The sequence below is a fragment of the Athene cunicularia genome, assembly GCF_003259725.1.
Source record: "Athene cunicularia isolate RWA chromosome 15 unlocalized genomic scaffold, athCun1 chr15_part1, whole genome shotgun sequence".
In the NCBI taxonomy this organism is placed as follows: domain Eukaryota; kingdom Metazoa; phylum Chordata; class Aves; order Strigiformes; family Strigidae; genus Athene; species Athene cunicularia.
The window spans coordinates 5,682,631-5,705,985 of record NW_020799121.1 but is presented as its reverse complement, the minus strand read 5'-3'; the positions used below and the strand labels follow the sequence as shown (position 1 = coordinate 5,705,985).

The window sequence follows — 23,355 nt, the reverse complement described above, 5'->3', positions numbered from 1 at the left end:
CCGGATATTCAATTTCCCTTTCTTCATCTACATTAACCTTTTGATTTTTCACATCTAAAGCAGGTATGACACCTCCACTAAGCCCCAGTAATGTATTGATGCTTTTGCAGTGATGACAAATCTAGTTCTAAAAGATGATGGATAAGCATATATCATGTCTATTGATATGCTTCATTTTGAAAATGTTTCTTATTTCCCAGATCACCTTTTACACCTCAGAAATTTTTCAGACAGCCAACCTGAAGGAAAGCATAATCCCATATGTATCTCTAGGAGTTGCAATCTCTGAGCTCATCTCTATCATCTTCTGTGTAAGTCAGACCCTTCTGGGGCTTTAAGAGTTAAAGTACATGTGAGTTGAGTCTATTCTTCCTTAAAAAAGAATCTTCTCCTCTTATGAACTAAATAAATTTTCTGTGGTACTGCATAAATCTGTAGAGTGGTTGTTAGCATCCACTCCAAATTTTGTCTCACCTTTTACATCTTTCATCCCATCTTCATTTTCCATAATTTCTTATAAAAATCCCTCTCTTATTCATATAAATATAAATGAAATGTCATCCAAGCATAAACATCTATACTTATTTCCATATATTTGCACATATCTATATATTTGTATGCAGTCATAACATGCTTCCATTGATTACAGCGTTTATGAAAATGTAGCTGCAGTGCTGGGCATCGATGGTAATTCATAGAGAAGCGAGAAGAAATTCAGTAAAATAACAGACTGTTACCAATAAGATTTGTGTTCTCTAAAGCAAAAAGAATCCAAGAATAATGCTTTATCTGTTGGACAGCTGACAGCTGGATTTTGCCATGCTTCCAGTGATACGTAACTTTTTTAAATTCTTCAGAGCTCCATTATCGATCGCTTTGGACGCCGGATACTCCTATGGGGCGGTTATCTGCTGATGGCACTGATATTGGTGTTGCTTGAAACAAGCCTTCTACTAAGTGTAAGCATATGTCTCTCTAGGAGTATCAGAATTCTTTGCGCAGGACAGCAGATAGTCAGCCTTATCTTTCATGTCCAAAATAACAGATCAGAATATCTTTTGAATACAAACTCATAGCCCCTCTGCAAGGCTTCTTTTGTCCTGCCTTGCAGTTCATCTCTTTTAATCAGGCATTCAAACAGTCAGTGAGAAATATTTTGTAAAACCATTGGCCTGGCATAGCTTTCCTCCACCAATCTGCCTGCCTGACCTCTCCAAACCGCACCTGTGTCTTGTTTCATTGTCCTTTAAATCCCTAGGTGACCACCCTTGTGTCACCTTTCCCATTCGCTATCCCATGCCTCCTGCAGCAGAAGTGGTGTGTACTGGCCCTTCCAACAACCACCGATTTCCACCCTTGATACAAGTGATCCAGCTACGTAGTGCAGCTCTCTAGTTACTTCCAGTCAGGATGGTGTAAAGTAGTGAGGAACCCAGTGCCATGGCTTCAGTAGTGCCAGTGGTTTGCACTGCATTGAGATCTTGGTCCCACCCACAAACTTTCAGCTTCTTTCTCTTTCACAGATAACTTCTAGTTCACAAGAGATTTAAACATTTCTCTGAAACTGTCTAATTCAATAAGATAATTAGGTCAAATCGGTAACAATTTTCCCCATGCTATAATTATCTTGGAATGTGTTAGTTGTTTTTCAGACCAGGGTGCAGTTCAGCTCACCACTGTAGATATGACACTGCAGGCTGCTTCTGGCCTTCCACTGTAACCAGTACAGAAAGATAAGTAGTTCTGGTGAACATCTACTACAGACCCCAGTGTCATGGGCTTTTTCATAAATATTGCTTCTCCTGTATTTTTTCATCAGCCATGCTACATCTATAACATGAAATTTCATTTTCTTCCCTCCTTTTGCCTTTGTCTAGGATCAGTTCCTCTGGATGCGTTACTGCAGTGTTAGTCTCATCTTTTTATTCATCATTGCCTATGGAATAGGACCAGGTGAGTAGAATAATAAAAGCAACAACAGGACACCTTGTACCACAAGGATAAGCACAGACCATGGATGTATGGAAGTAAAACTAGACTGTGTGAATATATCTTCAAAAATCAACAGCTTAGTTTGGATTGAAAATGGGGAAGCCCCGATTTTTGGTTAATTAATGACTCAAGAAACACTTTCTTTAACAAATTGCTTGAAATTATTCAGACCCTGAGGAATCAGGACCCTTTTTTCTCTCACTGGATTATAAATTCAAGACAAAAAATACTTGTTAATCAATTTATTAAGACTTGTTTTGGAGGGTGTGAATGCTGTACAGTGCGTAAAGGCTCATCTGGTCCAACTCTGTCTTTGCTTAAGGGCAGAGGTAGCCTCTTCTACATATCAGAGTTTTCTCAACTCACCTGTAAAATCCTACTCCGTTAAAGAATGATACCTGACAGCATGCAGTCTATCTTTTAGCATTGCTCTGTCCTTTCTCATCCTCTCTCAGTGTCACTCTGAATCACCTACATCGGTAACACCAGACAAGCAAACTTATAGCTCTCTATTAGGACCTCACTCACCTAAGACCACTATTTACTCTGAAGGTTCCCTGACTAAACACTACTTTCAATTATTATAGTCTCCAAATTCAAATGAGAGCATTTATTATTGTAAGAGCTGTATTTAAGGACCATGAATGTCTTGAAAACCTAAAAGAATTCCCACAGTAGCAGAACCCAGGTGTCTCCTATGGGCAATGGAGAGAAATAGGCCATTAGGGCCATTTGTCCCCGTATTTTACACATCTTAGCTGAATAGAAACTGGACTTCATGGGTGTCCATCTCTCCCCGTGGACCATAATTCTATAGGGGAATTCAGAGAGAGATGACTGTGCTGCCCAAATTTAGATGATCTCATAGTAGCCTGATACTGGGGCTGTGTTTGTGATATCAGTTCACACACTTTGAGGAAAATTATTAACTACAATGTTTCTATTCCTTTTTTATGTTTTTTTCCTCAGCTGGAGCCATCGCATCTGTCATGAATGAAATCTTCACCCTTTCAACAAGGTCCTCCGCTTTTGTAATTGGTGGAATCATCATGTGGCTAGGCCTCACTTTCACTGGAATGATTTTTCCCTTTGCTGTCGTATGTAATTTGATTCAAATCTTCTTTTTGACTCTGTGAATTTAAACTGGTTTTCTAGACTGTTCTGGACAGGGAGTAGGATGAAATGCCTTGTAGATGATCAAAGCTGTGAATCCCTTATTGCTACTGGAGGCATTTATGTAAAATATTTCCCTGGACTTCAGACATCATCTGCTGCCTCAAGAACAGATTGAAAAGATAAATACACTTTCTGTAAAATCAACTTATTCCTCATTTCACAAGGACAAATCACAATTTTCAAGAATCTATAGGGGCAAGTGTTGTCAGGGAAATCACTCATCTTATTCTATTTTTATCTCCAGATGCTTCTTGGTCCTTTTTGCTTCCTCATCTTTATTGCTGTCCTGGTCATTTCAGCGGTTCTTATCTACCTGTTCCTCCCAGAAACAAAAGGGAAGTCAACCTCTGAAATCACAGAAGAATTCAAAACATGCCGATTTAAGAAGAAACATCATCAGACTGTGGAGAAGAATGCTGCCAAAGAAAAGACATTCTGCACCAAGCTCTGATCGGCCACCATAAGCAACTTCCGTCAGCAAAAAGCCCTGTCTCAAAATCAAACTGGAAGCTAAACCTAACATGGACTTTTCTCAATAAAATGTAATCCAAAATGTAATGTGAGTTTGTCATTAATTCAGGTAGTCCTATTTTATATTCATCTTTGCTTTTCATGGTGTGCGACAATGGCTCCTTCCTAGAACAGCTCTGTAGCAGGAAGCCATTAGTAACTGCAGACGCGTCTCAAAACTGGCACATGGAAAACATTTTCAGTTATAACACATCAAATTTATTTCAACTCTTTCTCCTTTGCTATCATTTTAAAGAAGCAGGATTTGTCTCTGTGTTTGTTACTTTGTAAGAAAACTCTGCTCAGGATTAAGAGCAGGATGAAGAGAAGATGAAACATAAACATAGTTCTTGCAAACAATTTTCATGTCATGATATCACACTGTAAAGGACCTAGTATTGATCTTGAACACTGCACATGAACAAATACCCGGTAGAAAAACAAAGACAACTCATTTTTTTCTATTTTCTTGACCTGACATCAAGTAGCTGTATGTCCTGATTGTCTCTATAATGACTGACAAGGATCAGCCCTGATCCCTGGGAATTTGGTACAGAAGCATGCTCAACTGCATAGTCTGGAGAACACTGACTGCACACTCCATGCATACCAGTTGTAGCAAAGCCTAAAGCAATTTTTGTGGTGCAAGCAGTCTTCTCAGCCTTATTCTGGGTACCTCATGGATGTCACAAGGGTTAACAAACATAAAGGCAGTGCTGAGAGCTAGAGGACCAGAGCCCTGGAGTGAGACAGGGAGTAAGGCACTTTGAGACGCTACTGAGAAATTAGGCACTTTGAAAATTCAGCATATTTTATAAATAATTAACTGCTTAAAAAAAAAAAAAAAAAAAAAAATAGCCAATGTCTGATAGCTGTGTACTGGCCTAGGACACACTGCACTCTACTAGTGCACATCAGCATACAATACTACACTTTACCACTGCTGTGCCTCACACCACCCATGTACTGCTGCTATTAAAGAGCTGTTAATCCTGCTGACCACTGCAGCATTTTATCACTTCCCTCCCCAAACTCTTCTACCTTCATACAGGACAATCCTTTCTCCATTTTCTGTCACAGTTACAAAAGGTGTACCATGCCTCCTGTTTAGTATGACCATAAGCCCTATCTTTCTGCAGTTTAACCATTCACATTGATTATAATTGTGCTGGTGCACTGAATCAGTATTGAGGGTTAGGGAGTCATCTATTTTTAGATGTCAAATAAAGTGCTTGCTACTTCTAAAGGAATAGCCACGGAAGAAGCTCTGATATTAAAGTCTCAGTGTGTGTTCCAGCAACTGAAATATGATTTAGATTTTATATTTGATCTGGTTTCACTCCCTTTCACAAATAGGGAGCACTTGTGCTACAAAATGTTCTCATTCAGAGGGATCTCTCCTGTTGAGTCACTGAAATATTTAATCCATCTGTTTTAGGTGCTGTCCAATTGCTGTAAAAAACATCAGTCAACAGAAATCATACAAAGTAAATATTAACCTCAGTCTCAGAATCAGATAATTACTTAAGCAGAAGGTGCAGAAAAGGCATGACAGAAAACACTTCCTCAGTCTAACAGAGTTCTGTCTGCCTGGGATCAGCCACCCTTTCAATATAAGATGGAAACTCTCAGAAGTGGTGAGTACTACAGCTGGCAGTATCACCTGTTAATATTAAGCTTTCAGAAGAATTGAGAGGTTATCTGTTGCAATTACCATTCCTAAAGAAAATACAATGCATATGTACCAAACTTTTCAACATAATAGAGTCGACAGTGAAAAATCCTTCTAATTTTGTTACTGTAAAAATTAGAGCTAACATTTAAAACAAAACAAAGACACATAATTAACTTTATGGACTAAATCTTCACAAAAGCTTTGAAGGAAGTTCTAGCTGAGTAGAGAAACTGCTTTTTTTAAAAAAAGTTTAAAAGTCCTCTAGTATTTAAATGGTGTGGCATTTCCATACTGTTTTCACCTACTCCCAGAACTACCCATGTACAGCTGTGATACAGTTAAGCTTTTCTAGCTAGTAGCCTGACAGTGATATGAAATTGTGCATTTGAAAATAAAGTTTTTGTGGATTGGTTAATTGATTAATGTGAAGAGTAGCAAAACTGATAATCCGGAAACGTTATCTGGATGATGTTTTTTACATTGATGCTTTGCATGTTCTGCTAAGATTATTTAAGCATCATCAAACAAGATGATATCCTAGAAATGCAGGGACTATGATAACTCATTTATTTTGTGATGAACTTGTACTATTCCTTCCAGGTTCAGTACCAGTGGTTGTTCGTAATGCTTTTTCTGTTGTGAGTTTGTGGATCCCTCAGAACAGGCTTTCAAATCTCTATGAACTACTTGGCCATGGTAAGAAAAGTTTAAGCAGATACAGCTTCTTCAGGAGTCATTGGTAGTGGGGTCAAAATGTAAAGGATGTTTCCCAAAATAAGTTGCAAATTGTTTCCATTGATTTTCCCTTGCCAGCTCTTTCCACCCCCCTCCTCTGCAGAAGAAAAGAATAAGAGCCAGGCTATAGTTGCCTTTGAGTGGGCATGCCCAGATAACAAGCACGTCTGTCTCTGCACTTAACAGATGTTAACACGGGCAGTCAAAATTTTGAGAAGATATCATGTAAGGTAATTTTTAATGAGGTAATTTAAGTACCACAACAACCTAACTGAAATAGCAGATAACCTGCTGGGAACTATCTCATCTTGTCAGCAAACTGCACGAACTACCTCATCAAATTACCACAAATTCTTTCCAACAAATCTGTCCAGATACAGCATGTCTTTGTAATCCTACATGAAAACACACATGCATGCAAACACAAAGCCCTTTAATGAATCAATATGCCACGTTATCAGTGCAAAAAGTTGTCAGTGATTGTGACCATAGTTTCTCTGTTCAGGTTCAAGGAATGCACTTCCAAGGTACAAGAGCCATGTGATCAGACAGGGAAAGAGAGATCAGACACTATATTGATGGTCTAACAACTGTATAGTACTAATTAAGGTTCATATACTGATAAATGTGAGATAGGATCTTATTTTCTGCAAGACTGCGAACACAGGATATAAACATACCTCTCATACCATGCCTGTTAATATCATGATGTCTGAAACTATAGGGGAATAAGTAGTTAATAATCTAAATAAATATGCATGTACAAATATTACGATGCATGAATAGTACAGTTGTATCAAGCTTTCCTCTTTGTTCTGCACAGCTATGAAGAAACTGTGGGGTGAGGGAGAGCACCAGGCAGGAGTGGACAACCTGCAAAACCAAAAAGCAGCAATGGAAAACATCAAAGTCCTGAGTGTGCTCAGAGTGATGGAAGACCAAACTCTGCACTGGCAGCTGTGAATTTTGGTTACTGTGATCATAACTCTGCAATTCTCTGGCATTAATGCAGTTGGGCATCTTCCCCTCTCCACACAGTAATACAACTCTTAGGTGTCCATAAAAAAATTCTGCCATTTAAGCTTGCAGACACTATAAAAAAAATTGTATCTGGGTGGGAGTCAGGCAGTCATGAGATTTACTCCTGGCCGTCAACTGGCTGCTGATTTGACTTTGGATGCTTTTGCCCAACTGTCTACAACTCTTGATTCACTATCTACCTACCAAAAAAAGAGAGAGCTTCACTGAGCTAGCAAAGTGCTATATAAATGAACCAAGGAGTTCTGAATTATGGATATTTATTCTTCGACGTTGGGGGCAGACTGGCTTGTGTATGTTAACCTGCCCGCAAGAGCTCCTGTGTCCCCACACTTCATTGATTCTGAAAAGACTGACAAGATGCTGCCTGCATCCAGGATGAAATCTTATGCTTCTTTTTACCACCATGACCTCTTCCCTCACCGCTCTGTGGCAGTGCTTCTATAGAGCTTGCAGCTTCCCTAACTGTAAAGGGGAATTTCTAATGCCTGCATTGCCTGTTTGAAAATAAGAGCAGCATGAGACCAAAGGGAACACAGATGTAACACTGATCTTTTTCCATGCTGTTCTTTTTCCAGGTTGCACAGATTTCACAACATGGTGCAATTGCAAGTGGTAGTACTTCTGAACTGCACTGAACAAACATTAAAGCCATGGAGTAGCTAACTAAATAGACATATGGGAAAATACACGTCAGGATCAGTTTTCACAATTGGCACTGTATGAGAGCAATAGTGTATTCTGCTGTGGTAACTTCCCCTTTCAGTTGTCAGTTCCTTCTCTCGGATTTTACTCTCCTCTTTCTCTTTTTCCTATCTTATTCTCAGGAGTCCCAACCTTTCTGCACATACAGAAGAGAAAATTTCCTGTTGTAATTTTGGTCAGTGTCATTTTGCCTTTGCTGGTCCTTTTGTGGGAACCGGTCTCAGCAGAAACACAGCTGGAACATCGCAGAGGGACTGTTCATCTGTGTCACACAGCACCACCTCAGGTTTAAATGCATGAGCCTTGGATCCCTCTGTCCCTCTCTTATGAAATCCAGCCATGCTCACTCTGATGTAGCTCCAGTGTCTCTTGCAAGTCAGTCCTTCACGGGTAGTCTTGCTGGGCACCTTCACTATTTCATGGCTCAAGGAACCTTTCCATCTAAGTGTTCATCCTCCCAGGGGCTGCACAAATCCAATGTGCCAAACCTCAGGAGGCCTTTTCTCCCAAATGATTACTATTGCTGCATCTCTTGCAGTTACTGATAAACCAGGCAGTAGATGATTAAACCACCAATATTAACGTTTGCATGTTGTTTTAACCCCATGCCAAGGCCTCTCCTTCTCACATTTTTGCAAGCAACATCTCAAATTATTTTGACTATGCACTCTGCCTATCATTACTCAAAAGGAGAAATAAAACAAGTAAGCTAGACTTTTATCTTCTATCTTTCTCATCTTTGTACTGCTGCTTCAGTGTCATTGCCATCACTGACACCTTCAAGAAGAAGTTGGAAATTTAGGTGCCATGCAGTCTTACTTATTTCAGTACAGGTCTATGCATCAGGGCCAAAATCACTGTTATGAGGCTGCAGCTGACATGCAACAGAAGTGAACACAAGCAGTGGCATCACCATTAGTGTGCCAGAGTTATGCTTGCATCTGTTCAAGGGAGGTTATGTCCTGTAAATGTTATGGCTTCAGTAGTGGTTGCTGTTGTCAGCAGAACTAATAAAACTGGCTAGAAGGCAGAGCACAGCCTCTTCAAGTGACTGCCTGCTAGAGTCTCCTCATCCTGGTTTTTTGTCTCTTTTCTTGGGCCTGCCTGGACATACTGGGGCTAGAATAGCTGTACCTATAATGAAAAGAGAAAGGGAAAAGCTTCATGTGAATTCCCTCATCTTCCTCAGGAAACTCATCCATCATTAACACCTCTATTTTCACTTCTGTATGTGATGATATGTGTATCTCTTGGGTTTTTGGACCACAGCTGACTTGCATCAGATGATGATCAGGACTGAAACTAGAATGATAGCAGTTTTTTTCTGTTAAAAGCATGTGAAAAGCTTTTTAAAAGAAGCTTTCTATTTCTAACTCATTCTTGAAGTATTTTCTCAACAGTCAGCAAAAAGGACAGGTCACTGGTGGAAATATACCCCATTCACTTGCTTACCAGTCCTGATGTTAGAGGTGGTATCACGTGCAATCCATGGTTTCCAAAGCAAGATTTTTCTTCCATTGTATCACTAGGGATTGGTCTCTGTGTGTTCCTTCCCACTCAGCTGTGTGTAAGTGGCACTGTATCGGGTTGTTACTCAGGCTTTAGCTGGGCTGACAGTGAAGTGAGTGCCTTTCCTGCCCTTCCAGATCTTTACCATTGAGCAGTTTTGCAGGAAGACACTGCTGTGCAAGGGCTGTACTTTCATGGCCTTGGCACTGTCTGTCCTCACAGTTACTCTCCCCCTTCAGTTAGAAGAAATTTTTAACTATTTTATTCCATTACTGTTTCACACCTAAAGACTGGTGTCTTTCATGTCACAGTGACAAAACAAACTGGATCTAGACAGCTACCAAGTGAAACTTTGCCATCATTGTTATCATTTTGTCATCATGTTCAAAGTGCTGTAAAAGGAGAAGAAAAGATAAATCTTTCTCTGGTTTATTTCCAGGAAAACCTCTTCTCTTCTTCCTTATCTTTACTGCGATCCTCATCAGCTCAGGCATCTTCAGCTACCTCTTCCTTTCAGAGAGAAAGAAGAAGTTGCTTATGGAAATAATGGAAGAATTTGGCACTTTACATTTTAGGGAGACCTCATTCCTTTACAGGAAATACTTCTCTTGAGGAACATATCACCTACACTAGCTTCTAACTGGTCAGCAGAATGACCATATATTAAGTAAGGTCATAAAGGTCTGATGCTTGCAGACTACAAAACAAAACAAAGGCAAATTATTTGTTTTCCCTTATTGCAAAAGAGATGAATATTCCTTCATAGACACAAGTGGAACCTTCATGAATGAAAGTCACTCTCATATCACCTTAAAAACCGGAGAGCAGTCAATAATCCATAATTAACCATAAAATATGGGGTATGCTAAAGTTATAGATTTCACTTAGGAAATGTTTTGTACCTAAATGTCTTCTTTAGTTCCAGTCTCTGAGATTTTCCTATTCAGAATTCAGTTTGGAGTTTTGGATTATAATAAACTCAAAGACTCAAATCAAACCTAGAAGAGACCACCAAGTTCCTCTCAGTGTGAAATTAAACTGCAGATGGCTTCAGTCATTCACAATGTGCTATATGGCGTAGATCAAGTTGGCTTAGAATGAAGCCCAGTTCTGAGTGCTTTGGACAAATTTATGACACACTTCATGAAAGTGAGTTTCATGTGTTTGTCCATTTCACAGCAAGCATTTCTTACAGCTCTATATAGATCACATTAAAAGATCTCTTATCTCTGTAATAATTCCTTAAACTTGAAACCATGCACAACTTTCGTAGTGTAACAGAGCTTTTCCTAGAATATAGGTGAAATTTTTAACAGAAATGGTCAATTCTATTGACTTGACAAAAACAAGGAGTAAACTCCTAGGATAAAATCCTCCTAAAATTGCTGATAAAGTGAAACAGTACCATGTTATATAGCCATGTGGAGCTCAGAATCACCAGAAAACCTCAAAAATGTAAGAGAAATTTCACTGTGAGCAGGTGGAATTTGCTACTCTTTAAGATCCTTAGTAATTATTTTCAAGCAGTGTAGGAATACTTATGACAAAACCTCCCCTACACTTTGATATGATTTGATAAAAAAATATGTAATATAAAGGAAACGTTAACATTTTGAAACAATAAATAGTCAATATCTATGCAATTTGTATTTTTGTATGATCAAAATGTTACAACTGTCAGTGTTCAAGAAAAATGCTAAATCATTCTAAACGCTATTGCAAGCCAGAATAAACAGCATTTGCCATGAAGTTATATAGGCAATAGTTGGAATTACACAAGTAACCAAGGTTTTATTATTAACATGTATTTTTTCTCATTTCTTTAGACTAACGGTATTTGCAGTAAATTCCTCTGTAAATAATTGCATTGTGTGTTTTATGAACTGAAAGTACAAGTCCCAAGGGTGAGCTTGGGCATTCACTGAGGGCTTCAGTACAACCCCATTGCCCCATCTGCCCCCACCCCAATCCTTGGGGGTGAGGGAAAGTCCCTTGGCATGAGTAAGAGCAAGCAGAAGATTCTGAAAGCAGGACAGAACAAGGCATCAACCACACACGAAACCCCCAGGCAAACCTCTTTCTTCCAAGTGCTGTTTCTATCAGAAGCCACATAAAGCTACAGTTAGAGCTTCACCTCACAAAAGAGCCTCTGGGAACCAAAGGTGACTTTTCAATGGCTGCAACACTGATTTGGAGTTGTTCCGTGTCAAAGCTGAAACCTGAGGGATTAAGATCCCACTTGTCCCATCCTAAATCATTAGTGAATATTTTCCTTCTTTGATTGCTCTCGTGTGTAAGGGGGTCACAAGTTACTGGCTATTTCAAGCAGAGTCTTCAGGACCAGATATTCTATTTCAAAAGCCTCTGCCAGGGCTCTCTTACCACCTTTTCACCACACCTGGCCGACAAAGATCCCCATAAACAACAGACAAGAAATACCCTTCCTCAGTACAGTTTAATACAGTCTGATACAGAAAGCCAGAACAGCAGAATTAGGCTTTGAAATTAGCCTCTTTTTCATCTATAATTTCTATATCAATTAATCTGAAACATAACACCACACACTTTACTTAATAATGAATAACAGTACCAAAACCTTGTACCAGCTGCTTTTTGCTTTGTGCAAATTATGGCAGATATACTCATTGGTCTGTATCATAAAAGTAAAGCAAAATTACTGTTCCTAGAAAACAGTTTAGATTTTTTTTTCCTGAACTGTTCTCTTTTCCCTTTCCAAAGCCTTCGCTACCCCCCAGGTGCAAACTTCCTCTGCTTTGAAACTTTCCCCCTGCACACTGGACTAGATGCAATTATTTCCTGAAATATTTAATCCAGCAGTGTTAACTTTGGCCAGTCAAAGTAAATATAAGTGAGTGAAGATGAAATAGTAAAAATTTAACTCTGGTCCCTGAAGCCAAATGCCCACTGCCATACCAGCAGGCAGGAGACAGAGACACAGAAGCCTGTGATGACAAAGACACATCACACACTGAACAACCAGCCTCTAGCCAGAGATGACCAGCTTCCTATCAGACCTGGTAAGTACTTGGCGGGGTAGTTACATCTGTGACATTTTTGTGCACTACTAGTGTTTCAAAGAAAACAAGATCAGTATCTCAGTAAAAACAAGTTTTCTATTCATGAAAACATCTCAGAACTGGTTCTGCCCACCATTTTGAGATATTATAGATGTCTGCACTTCATATGCTCAGCCATCCATCTTTTGTCATATTTTTATCAATATGTTAATGTTTCTTAAATATTTTCATTTATTGGAAAATACTTGCTTACCCTCAAACATAATTTGCTTTACTTACCTGCTAAAAAAGAGTTTTGTTAAATATATCGCTAATTACGTAGTGCAAGAGCTGGCAGGCAGAGGTTGTGAAAGGCAGGGAACAGGACTGGATGTTGGCAGCTGTGGCATCTTGACAGGGATGTCTGTGAGAGCTTGCAGCCTTTATATCCTGGCTATGGCTGAGTCTCAAACTCTCACACATTAGTGAGGCACCTACAGTTAGGACAATGTCTCTTAGAGAAAGAGCTCCCAGCTCCTGCTGGGCACACTTAACCTCTCACCCAGGAAAGAGGAATATGGCAGGGAACCTCTGAAAGGCTGGCAATTTTTCACTCATTCACTGCATATTCACTATGTCCTGCTGCAAAAGCTTCTGTAGTGTAAACCTAAGTACTCTGCTGGTTGTGTATTTTTGGATCTGTAACCAACTAGAAGAAGAGTGGGATGCCTCTTCCCAAAGCTCACAATAGATTAAGATAACCGTGCTGCTTGAGACAAGGAGGAGAGGCAAGAGTTCAGAACTGATGATGGTAGCAAGAGCTAGAAAAGACACTTTCCTTCTACAGCACAGCTTGAGCGGAACTGGTGTGGAAGGGAAATTCTGCCCCGAGACTTTCCCTTGCTGTTCCCTCCTCTCCATCTAGGTAAAAACCCCATGGATTTCCAAGGGCTGCCACACTGACAGAAACCTGAGTGGAAGAACATGCTACAAGCAACATCAGATTTATTTTTTAAATTTTAGCTTCTGTGCACAATTTCAGGAGGCTTTGCCACAAAACCTGAGTTGGGGGATCACTGCCCACTATTCAAGGGCCTGTGAAGGGTAGCTAGCACAGCAGCTGCTCTCTCAGATAAGATGGGAAAGGTCTGGGTACAGAGGACTTGGTCACTACTGTGCTCACAGGTCTGAGCTGCAGATAGCCTGGCCACTGTCCAGATAGCAGAAAGTAAGACCTCCCTCCTCAAAATCACTCTCACATGTATTAGCCCTCGATTAGTCAACAGCTTGCTACACTGTTGACTAATTATCAAGGAGGTGAGGGAAATGTGGTGGTTTTCACAGATAAAAGATTCATTGCCTTGAGTTGGATGTAGGGAAATCACAGGAGAATATACACTTCACACCAGGGCAAGCAAAGGGAACATGCCTATCTGCAAATCTCTTGAACAACTGAGATGTTTCTGGAGAATGAAAGACATAATCCAAGAACAGCCTGATGTGGCTACAAGCTTAAGAAGATTCTGTTTTATCTCTGCAGGTACAGTACCGGGAACTCTTTCAAATGATCACTGTCCTGGGGATCGGTGGAACATTCCAAATTGGCTTTCAAATTTCTTCCATCACCTACATGTCTCAGGTAGGCAAAGACACACAAGGCACACTAGTTAACAGTGGCATGAGTCTACATTCTTGCTTGAGGATGCTCCTTTCTGGAAGTCAGCAAGGGTTTAATCACAGTATTCCCCTCTCACAATTCTTTCCCATTACTGTATTATCATATAAAGCAGAACATGTCAAAGTGTTGAAAACAGAAGAAAAGAGAGACCTGCAAGTTGTTGTTTATAGAACTGTTCCTCAGAAGATACACACTGACTGGGGTGGCACCTGTCTCCCCTATAAACCTACAGCACAGTGCCTACTTCAGTGGTCTTGTTTGACTGTATTCTTCACTACAAGTCCATGCCTCTGTTCCTCAGGTCTCAAGGACAAAAAAACAAAGAACGAACTCCTTCTAATGGCAAAATGAACACACCATACTCATAGATTACACTATGTCTATTAGCTAATGCACACTTTTAGAGTCTGTATGAACTTGTGACTTTACCTGAAGCAACAAAATTATGTTCTAAATATAATAAAATCCATGCACTGGAGTTACAGTTATTGCTACTGAAAATTCTTTTTTCTTCTCAGCATGTTAAGGCTTTCATTAATGAAACTTGGCTGGAGAGATATGGCTACCCCATCCATCAGGATAATCTCTTGTTCCTATGGTCTATCACTGTGTCCATCTTTGGTATAGGAGGTCTCTTGGGTTCTTCAGGAAGTAGATACCTGACTGTCAAGTATGGCAAGTATGTATGTTTAATGACAATTTGTCAACTGAATCTTACCTTAAGGAAGTGACAGTTGAGGTTTTAAATGTGAGACAGACTTAGGCTTAGTCATGGCTGTAATATAGCCAGTTTAGCAGTAGTGTCAACAGATTTTGCTGCTTCTTGTTCTTGTCCTGTGGCACAGGCTAATCAAACTGTGCTGCCAGCCTGCCACAACAGATGCAGATACTCAGGCTGGGTTAGTGTTGGCCCCCAGATGAAGACAGAATGGGTTTCTTGGAGGTGCTATTCAAAGTATAGCAGCTTTGAGATGCACCTATGCTACATCAATGTGTTTCATGATGGTTTTTCAAGTGCAGAAAAGCTTTAAGACTTTTCTCCACTAGGAAACCCAGAAGTATTCCCAAACTCCCAGGTCTAGCCATGTGCCAAGGCTCACTGTGAGTCCAGAGTATCCAGTCCCAACAGTGTGGAAGGGCTACTTTTGTCCTGGACCACATATGTATAATTTCACAAAACTGGCAAGACAATTTCACCCAACACATCCTACATGCCAGGAACCTAAGTGCCATTTCTTTTCTGATTTACAAAAACTCTTTTTACTTTCTTGCACTTACAGAAAGAAATGTCTCCTGTGCAACAATCTGCTCATGATAGTGGCAGCATCCATCATGGGCTGCAGTAAAATAGCCCAGTCCTTTGAGATGATTCTAATTGGACGCTTCATGTGTGGAATAAGTGCAGGTAAGTGATTTCTCCCATAGGTCAACAGCCTCTCCCAAAATTGTATATCTTTATTCAAAGTAAATAATAACCCTCCACTTAGAAAATAAAATATTAAAGTCAGTGATCCCTTGTCAGAAGTTCTTCCATAACACCCAGCAATAAAGAACATAATTACCACTAATTTCACTGACACTAAATGAAATTCAGCTTTTCCAAGTGCATAAATATTCAGAGCTGTCAGGAATGTTTTGATACAATATGAAACAAGTTTTTATTCTGATAGAAAAATATGTTTAATATTATCTTAATTTTGGTTAACAATACTGGAAATTATATGGTATAAGGTTTAAAGCTAGTATTCTTATAAGACTCCAAAGAAACAGGCTGTTCAAGGCCATTTAATTTTGACTCTGAACATATTTCAAGTATGTTCTACAGGGGCATTCAGCCTGTTTCAAAGCAGTAAGTCCTTCAGGTTAGTACAAAGAGCTGGACATAAGCAAACAAAATGACTCCTGGCAAGCAGACCGCATGCACTGAAAACATCCTGTGCTGGTATCAGTATGCCTTATATTTGACTCCTACACAAAAAGTTGCATTTCCATTCAATTTGGATATTTACCGGGATGCCTATTTTAACTTACTTCATTAGAAATTAACATCTATTTTTCAAATAGCCAGATTTTGTACATTACTTCTCTGACATACAGTTTTATTGAAGAACAACAGTTGTATTTTGAGAACTACCCACGCACTCGCCCTGCTATGATTTAGAAACTGTATCGTGACTCATTCAAAGACCTAATTTTTGCTAAAGAGATTGTGTATCTCCATTGCTTTGCCATCACATAAAGCCAGGAGAAGAGCATGTTGCTTTCAGAACAGATAAAAGGGGCTGTAACCACTACATCAGGAAAAACCTCTTGTTCCCGGACTGGTTTTCAGAATATCTGAGTTAAGTACTTCACTAATAGCTGGAAACATCAGTTCTGCCTGAAATAATTGAAATTATTTCTGGACAGTGGAAAAGAAATAGTTGTGTTTTTCCCCAAATCATGTACAAATCAACATTGAATATAGCACTGTATGCTTTAATCTTCTACAGACCTACCATACAGCTCTTCTATAGCTTCATGTCAGAAAAGGCTGAGATTATGTGAGTTAACTACAAGCAAATTAAATATTACTACAGGGTGTTTAGCTATTCAGAACTTGCATACTCTGTGTCCTTTAAAATATTCTATGGCTGACAAGAGATACTATGATTCCCTCCAAAGGAAAAACTGTACATTTCTTAAGATCAGGAAACTCCACTGTGCAAAAAGGACAGGAACCACTTTTGTAAACAGGGTTAGAAGATCTAATACTGAAAAATCTCATACATGGATTGAAGTATAAGAAACAATTTAGTGCATGAGGCTGCTATATTCCATAATGTTTAATCATTTACACGCATTTTTATTTCCAATGGTTATGAATATCTTCTTTCTTCCCTCCCATAATTCCCCCCTCACCTCAAGGTCTTTGTGTTCCTCTACATCATCAATATGTCGGGGAAATTTCCCCTAGGAAGCTACGTGGATTTGCAAACTCTACTTCCTCTTTCTTCTGGTCATTGGGAAAAGTCATTGGGCAAATTTCAGGACAAAGGTATAATACAATTGATTTCCCACCCAATTATTTTCCGAATGCCCTCTACCTTTAGCTTCCTCCTCTGCTTTTCCATCTATTCCTTTCTCTCCTCAGAACCAACACAAAGACCTTTTACTCTACACACACATTTTATCCCCACCAGGGAGCTGCTGGGCAGCCGGTCCCTGTGGCCCATGCTGATGGCTTCCTGTGGACTTCCAGCGCTGGTCCAGCTGGTCACTCTGCCCTTCTTCCCCGAGTCCCCACCTTATCTCCTCATGCATAAAGGAGACCAGGAAGGCTGCAAAAAAGGTAACCGAGGACTCCAGGTTCCTGTTCCTCACTTTCAATTGGTTTGTGATGCTTGTTCTCCCCATATGGACAAAAATAAACAGGACAAAGTTTCCCCATGCTCGTTTCTAAGATGACTCTGTGAATACCTACTGAGTATATTTTTGTTGTAGTCCCCACATAGAACGTGAAACTACATCTCTCTACAGTTCTGTTAAAAAACACCTTTTGCATTCAGCTGACACCATCTCAGCAGTCAGTCTGGTGGTAAATGATAAATGGCTGTTTGCACTACAGGGCTCCATAGGGCACCCCTCAGCTCTAGTTGTTGTCTGTGTACCCTGCTCATACCCTGAGAGGAGGGAGAAAAGTGGACCCATGGGCAGGGAGGACGTCATTGTGCACCTCACTAGGCCCCTCTGTCAGAACAGGTCCCTCTGTGCTGGAGGGGACCAGGGCTCTGGAACCCACTCTAGGACATCTCTGCCTCACACCACAGCCACTTGCATCACCTACTCAACAAACTCCTTAGGCAACAAACAGCGACGAATTAACATGGCAGGTCTCGCTCTCCTTCTCCTCCACAGCCATAAGGCAGCTTTGGGGTGAAGGCCATCACCAAGCAGAGATTGATGACATCATGAAAGAGAAGGCAACAATGAAAAACACCAAGATCTTGAGTGTCCTGGAGCTAATGAAAGAACCAGCTTTCCGTTGGCAGCTGTACATGATAGTTATTCTGACCGCCACAGTTCAGCTATGTGGCATCAATGCAGTTGAGTGTATTTCCCCCTTACAGTCTCAGAACACTTATTGACAACCTTAAAGGAGACATCATGGCTCCCAGGAGCTCCCTCATTTTTTCTCAGGCTTCTCAGGTCACAACTTGCTGTCTGCCAGCCCTCCTACAGAGGCAGCAGCAGCAGTTTACAAAGCTTGGCCAGGCTCTTCATGTGACATCCCTTTGCCCAGCTCTTGGTTCTTGCTGGAGTTACCTTCCTCAGTAGTTAGTCTTATTTAACAGACATTTTTGGAAGCTGTTACAAGGCCCCAGAATGCACTCTTACAAATGAGTCCACCTTATATTGGCAAAAGCTGCAATGTAGTTTTACATTACTGCTCTCTGCAACTGCTGCTATTTGGCCCCCAGCTATTATCATCCTAGGATGTTGGGATGGCAGTATGCTCACTCTACATTTAAAGCTAGTCAACAAGTATGCTTACTGTTCTGGCAGCTTCTGCAGTTCTCCACTCTTTCTCAAGCAACACTTTTCTGAAAGTGTTCTGAAGCCACAGCTTTGCCATTGCCTGCATGATTTTTCTACCTCTAACATCAGTATGCAGCAACATCTGTAAAGGAAATACACAGCTGAGTCTAACAGCTTAAACTGAAATCTTAATCATCTCAGCATATCTCCAAACAGTAGCAGAGATACTTGAAAAGATGCTTGTTTTACCTCCTCACAATGCCATAACCCACACTCTTCTTTCTTGAGAAAGAACAGTATATCCTACAATGATGTTTCGGCACAGGCTCCAGAAGTGATGATATACCTGGCTGTTTCTGAAAGCATCTAAAGCAGGACTCTGCAAACCTAATTACATTGCAGCAGCTGGAAGTCCTTTTATCCCAGCATTTTATCTTTTATCTAATTAATTTGTTAATTACATTTTACTATGTTTTTGTCTGCCAGTAAAGTGAATACTATGAAAAAAAGAGTGCAAAATTCTAGCTCACTCCAAAGATGAGCTGCATGTTTCTTGCCTAGCAGCTCCTATCCAGGAGAGTATCACACAGGTATGGGTAAGAAATCAGTTATTTTTTTCTCTTACTGTTTTATGGGGTTTTTTTCCAGATTTATTTTTATACTTTTGAAGTCCTCCAGGCAGCCGGCTTTGATGAAAGAATGATCTACTATATGACCCTCTCCGTTGGAATCTCTGAACTCATAGCTACTGTAGTCTGTGTAAGTCCCATTACTATGGGAATGGGTCAGAATTTTCTCTTCTGGCACTGACACCAGTGTGATTTCTGTCCTTCAGATCTCCATCATTGAGCGACTGGGCAGGAAAGTGCTCCTAAGAGGAGGCTATTGGACCATGGGTTCACTGCTAGCCTGTATCACTGTGACGCTCTCCCTCCAGGTAAGGAAATCCTTTTCATGGCAGATTTCTCTATCTATTCTATTGATAACCTCTCCTCACAGGCAGGACCATGCTGCTGAGAAAGGAAAGAGAGGCTTAGAAGTACCAAAATAACCTCTGTGTTAACAGCTTACCTTCTGAGAGGGGAATATCCTAAAGATCAAGCTTGTCTATACATAGGATTAAACCCTCTCTCAGCAAGCACTCTCCTGTATTCCTGCCTTCCTTTCAACATGATCCCATGGAGCACATAAAGCACTGGGAGAATAGGACTGAGTCCTGATTTCATCAGACTGCAAGCACCAAACACTGTCCAGCTTAGATCAAAATACAGTCCTAGGAAAAGGACCCTTTCTATTCATGCAGTTTTTAACAAATCACAACAAAAACCCAGACTCTTGCATCGCTTAATTTGAAAATAATTTTGCTGCAGAACATACTGGGAATGCATATATCTGTTCACAGGCTGGAGACCAGTTCACTTCTATAACAATGTGTCATTGCTGTAGCTTCTTCAGAAGCAAGTCTCCTGGGTTACCAGTATTAATCCAAGAACTACTACTATAGGCACTACTGTAAAATTAGCCTTGAAGCAAGGTGGCAGCAGACTTCCACTTTTGTTTCTTTCATGAAGGATCTCAAACACAGGAGGGCGAAATCTTTTCTTCTAAAGCATCTAGTCTTGTATCTTCTTGACTAAGATCTAGGAAAGTTCCTTTTCAGTATGTTATTGAACCTACCACTTAACTAAAGTGAGGAAAGGTATGATTTGGCCCTCCCATTTCTCTAAGGGTTGGAGAAAGCACCATGGGGTCAAGAAGAAAGGAGGACAGGGTTCAAAAGTACTATTCAGACTTCCTTTAATTGAAGGGTTCTAAACTTGACAGCTGCTCTACACTAGCAAATCTGCTTCTCCACTCACCTAACAAAAACCTCACTGCTTCCTCCACAGGAAAAAACACTTACATTTCTCTGCCAGTTCACCCACAGTGTATATTTTTTTCTTGAGGTGATAGTGTTGCAAAACAAGCAGCATTTCTAACTTATGGTTATCAACAGATTTCACCCAAAAGTTTATTATTTTTTTTTCCCAGGACTGGTATTTCTGGATGCCATACTGCAGCCTTTGTCTGATTGTCTTGTTTGCAGTTGTTTTTGGAGTTGGGCCAGGTGAGTACTTCATTCAAAAGAAATAAAGGAATCTAATCATGTGAGTTTATTAATATGACTAGGAAAATACTGCATAACATTGCATAACACTTAGCATAAGTAAATTAATTTTACTTAATCTTGTAGTCATTTAAACACTGTGGATCCAATCACTGGCCAGAAACTTCAGTGTCATCAGGTTTGGGTTTTGCTAACAAGAGGAAAGGAAGAGAGGAAAAAGTACTCACTGGAAAAATACAGCAAAACTAGAGCAAAAGCAGATGGGTAAAAGATTTTTTTAAAATACTAAGAAAAAAAGAAAGAAAAATTAAAGCAAGAGTCCTTTTAAATTCAGTGTTGTATAATGTTACATTTCATCCCACATAGACAGCAGTTCAGAAGACCTACTTTGGAGTAATTCTGTTCCTAGCATATACTACCTGCTCTTCTTTAATTACTTTTTTTAAAGCCTACTCATTTTTAAAATATTTGCCTTCACACATGGCAGGGCTGATTTATTTTCCTAACTCAAAGCTGTCAAAGTTCTCTGACTTCAAAACATAACTGAAATGCCCAGGAGGTGAATCCAAGATCACTCATTGGTGATCTAGCAATATCATGCTGGAAATTCTTGTTAGTAATAATAATTGTTATTCCAACCTTACACAGCTCCTTTCATGAGATGTCACACTTTCTGAAGTGTTAACTACTTAATTCTTTAATCTCCCCAATAAATGTATTTGAATAATTTACTGTTTTAATAAGATGATATCTAGCAGTTTATAAGATGCCACAAACCTTTTCTAATAAAACACTAACATACTCAAGCCTTTTGAATGCCAGTCCATGACAGTAGCATCTATCTCCTGACTGTGTAACAGTAATACTCAATCCAAATGTTCAAACCAAACACATCAACAAGTAATAATTCTTCCTTCCTTTCAGCTGGTGCCACAGTTTCCATTAGGGCTGAAATTTTCAAGCTCTCATGCAGACCACCTGCCTTTGTGATCAGCTCCGTTCTCAGCTGGCTGGGTGTCTTTGTGATCGGAACAACTTTCCCGTTCATTGTGGTGAGTGACTTTCTGTGGGACATTCCCCAGGGGCACTAAGCCTGAGTTGGCCACGGGAGCAGGAAGAAGACCAGGAGATGACAATGTCATGTCAGATTAGAGTGGCCTTGTCACCTGCTCTCCCCAGTCCACTTTTGCAACTGAAGGGCTCTGATTTGCCAAAGATGCTTATTCAGACTAAAATTACTGTCAAAGGTCAAAATGTAAAGAACTCCTTAACAAATTCAAAGTACTTTGGGACCCAAAGACAAAAACTGTCCAAGAAAGTGACAAAAGAAAAGATACGCTCATCTTGCTTTCTTTCTCACTTTGCTCTTCCCTGCAGGAAAGACTCAAGCACTTCTGCTTCCTCATCTTTATGGGGGTACTTTTCACTTCAGGGATAATTATCCACCTGTTCCTTCCAGAAACAAAAGGGAAATCAATTGTGGAAATCACAGAAGAATTCAATAAGCTAAACTTTAAAAAGAAGTGTATTCCAACAACTCCAATTCATGTCACAGAGGATTACACCTTCTGCACCAGGCTTTAACCGGCTGTTAGGGGAGTCAGGCTTTCTTGAAGGAAGGAAGGAAGGAAAAAAGGACACTTGTCATTTTCTGACTAGCAAGTTGGTCCAAATGGACTGTCAGGTTTCATATCTGTCACAAGGTTCCCATTTTGCCAAACCAGCACCTTTCTCAAGCACTCCACTCTGGGCATCTTAGAAAAGGGATGATGCTGTTATTAACAGGATAGACTAGTGTGAATCATGAGCATTTTGGCTTAACTTGCTGATGTGTAAATCTCTTCTTAACAGAGCATCTAATACACACTGAAACTACATGTAGAATTTATAAACACTCTGCTGACCACAGAGAAAGGGAAGACCTGTGATCCCCTCTCTCTCTATGATTTCTGAGTGTGTTTTTACAACCCTGAAATGGGAATAGTGAAGTTCTTGGCTTGCTATCTCTGGCTAGGGTTCAATCCATAACAGATTAAAGAAAAAATTTAGTGGAATAGGAGAGTAATTCTTTGTTTCTCTAGACTCAACTGAATAATGAAACCTTGCCCAGTTCCCATGCATAACGCCATGTTGTCCTTGTGTTGTATCTAGTTTTACAGACTTCAGCCCCTTTGGATTGAAGTTTTCCATGTCATCAGCCATCCTTGCTTCAACTTAATTTTTTTTTTTTTTTTTCTAAAAAATTCAGCCATTTGATTCTAAGCTCAGACTTGTTCATGAAAAAGTATGGGAAAAAAGTTCCTATACAACTCTTCTCAAGGGATAGTGCCCTTCAGTGGCAATACAGCTAAAGGACTCATGAGTAGAAACTAGTTGCCATAAAACACAAGCACCTGGAGTCATTTTAGATGCTCTGTGCTATCTTGAGTCTGAAGCTCTTCTTCCAGGGTTAGAATTCCCACAGATATCTCATAGGCTGTGAATCCCACAGCAATTTAGCTGCTACTTGCCTTTCGGCTACCTGGACCCAATTTACTCCAGAAGAACTGTCCCAGACTGAAACTCCTGGCTGTAACAGAATACCTGTTGTTTTACAGTTTCTCTTAAAGACATCTGTACAGTACCTTGCTGTACGTACAGCAGACTGCCAGCACTTAGATACATGCAGGGCTCCTGCCTCGGTGTATTTCTCTAC

At 40.1% G+C, this 23,355-nt stretch overlaps 2 protein-coding genes across 2 annotated transcripts in view; both read left to right on the top strand.

Moving 5' to 3' along the window:
- The window catches only part of LOC113486082 (solute carrier family 2, facilitated glucose transporter member 11-like), an 8,812-nt gene extending 5,193 nt beyond the window's left edge, over positions 1-3,619 (top strand). The window contains exons 8-12 of the mRNA XM_026859762.1: positions 201-311; positions 858-959; positions 1,878-1,953; positions 2,962-3,089; positions 3,413-3,619. Coding sequence (XP_026715563.1) covers positions 201-311; positions 858-959; positions 1,878-1,953; positions 2,962-3,089; positions 3,413-3,619 — 624 coding nt within the window. The remainder of the gene's footprint in view (positions 1-200; positions 312-857; positions 960-1,877; positions 1,954-2,961; positions 3,090-3,412) is intronic.
- An 8,735-nt stretch (positions 3,620-12,354) lies between these two features.
- Positions 12,355-22,244, top strand: LOC113486083 (solute carrier family 2, facilitated glucose transporter member 11-like). Its single transcript, XM_026859763.1, has 12 exons — positions 12,355-12,378; positions 13,898-13,996; positions 14,554-14,714; positions 15,316-15,440; positions 16,943-17,072; positions 17,218-17,366; positions 17,933-18,120; positions 19,202-19,312; positions 19,389-19,490; positions 20,585-20,660; positions 21,585-21,712; positions 22,038-22,244. Exons 1-12 carry the CDS (start codon positions 12,355-12,357, stop codon positions 22,242-22,244), a joined length of 1,500 nt encoding a protein of 499 aa, XP_026715564.1.
- Positions 22,245-23,355: the final 1,111 nt, after the last annotated feature.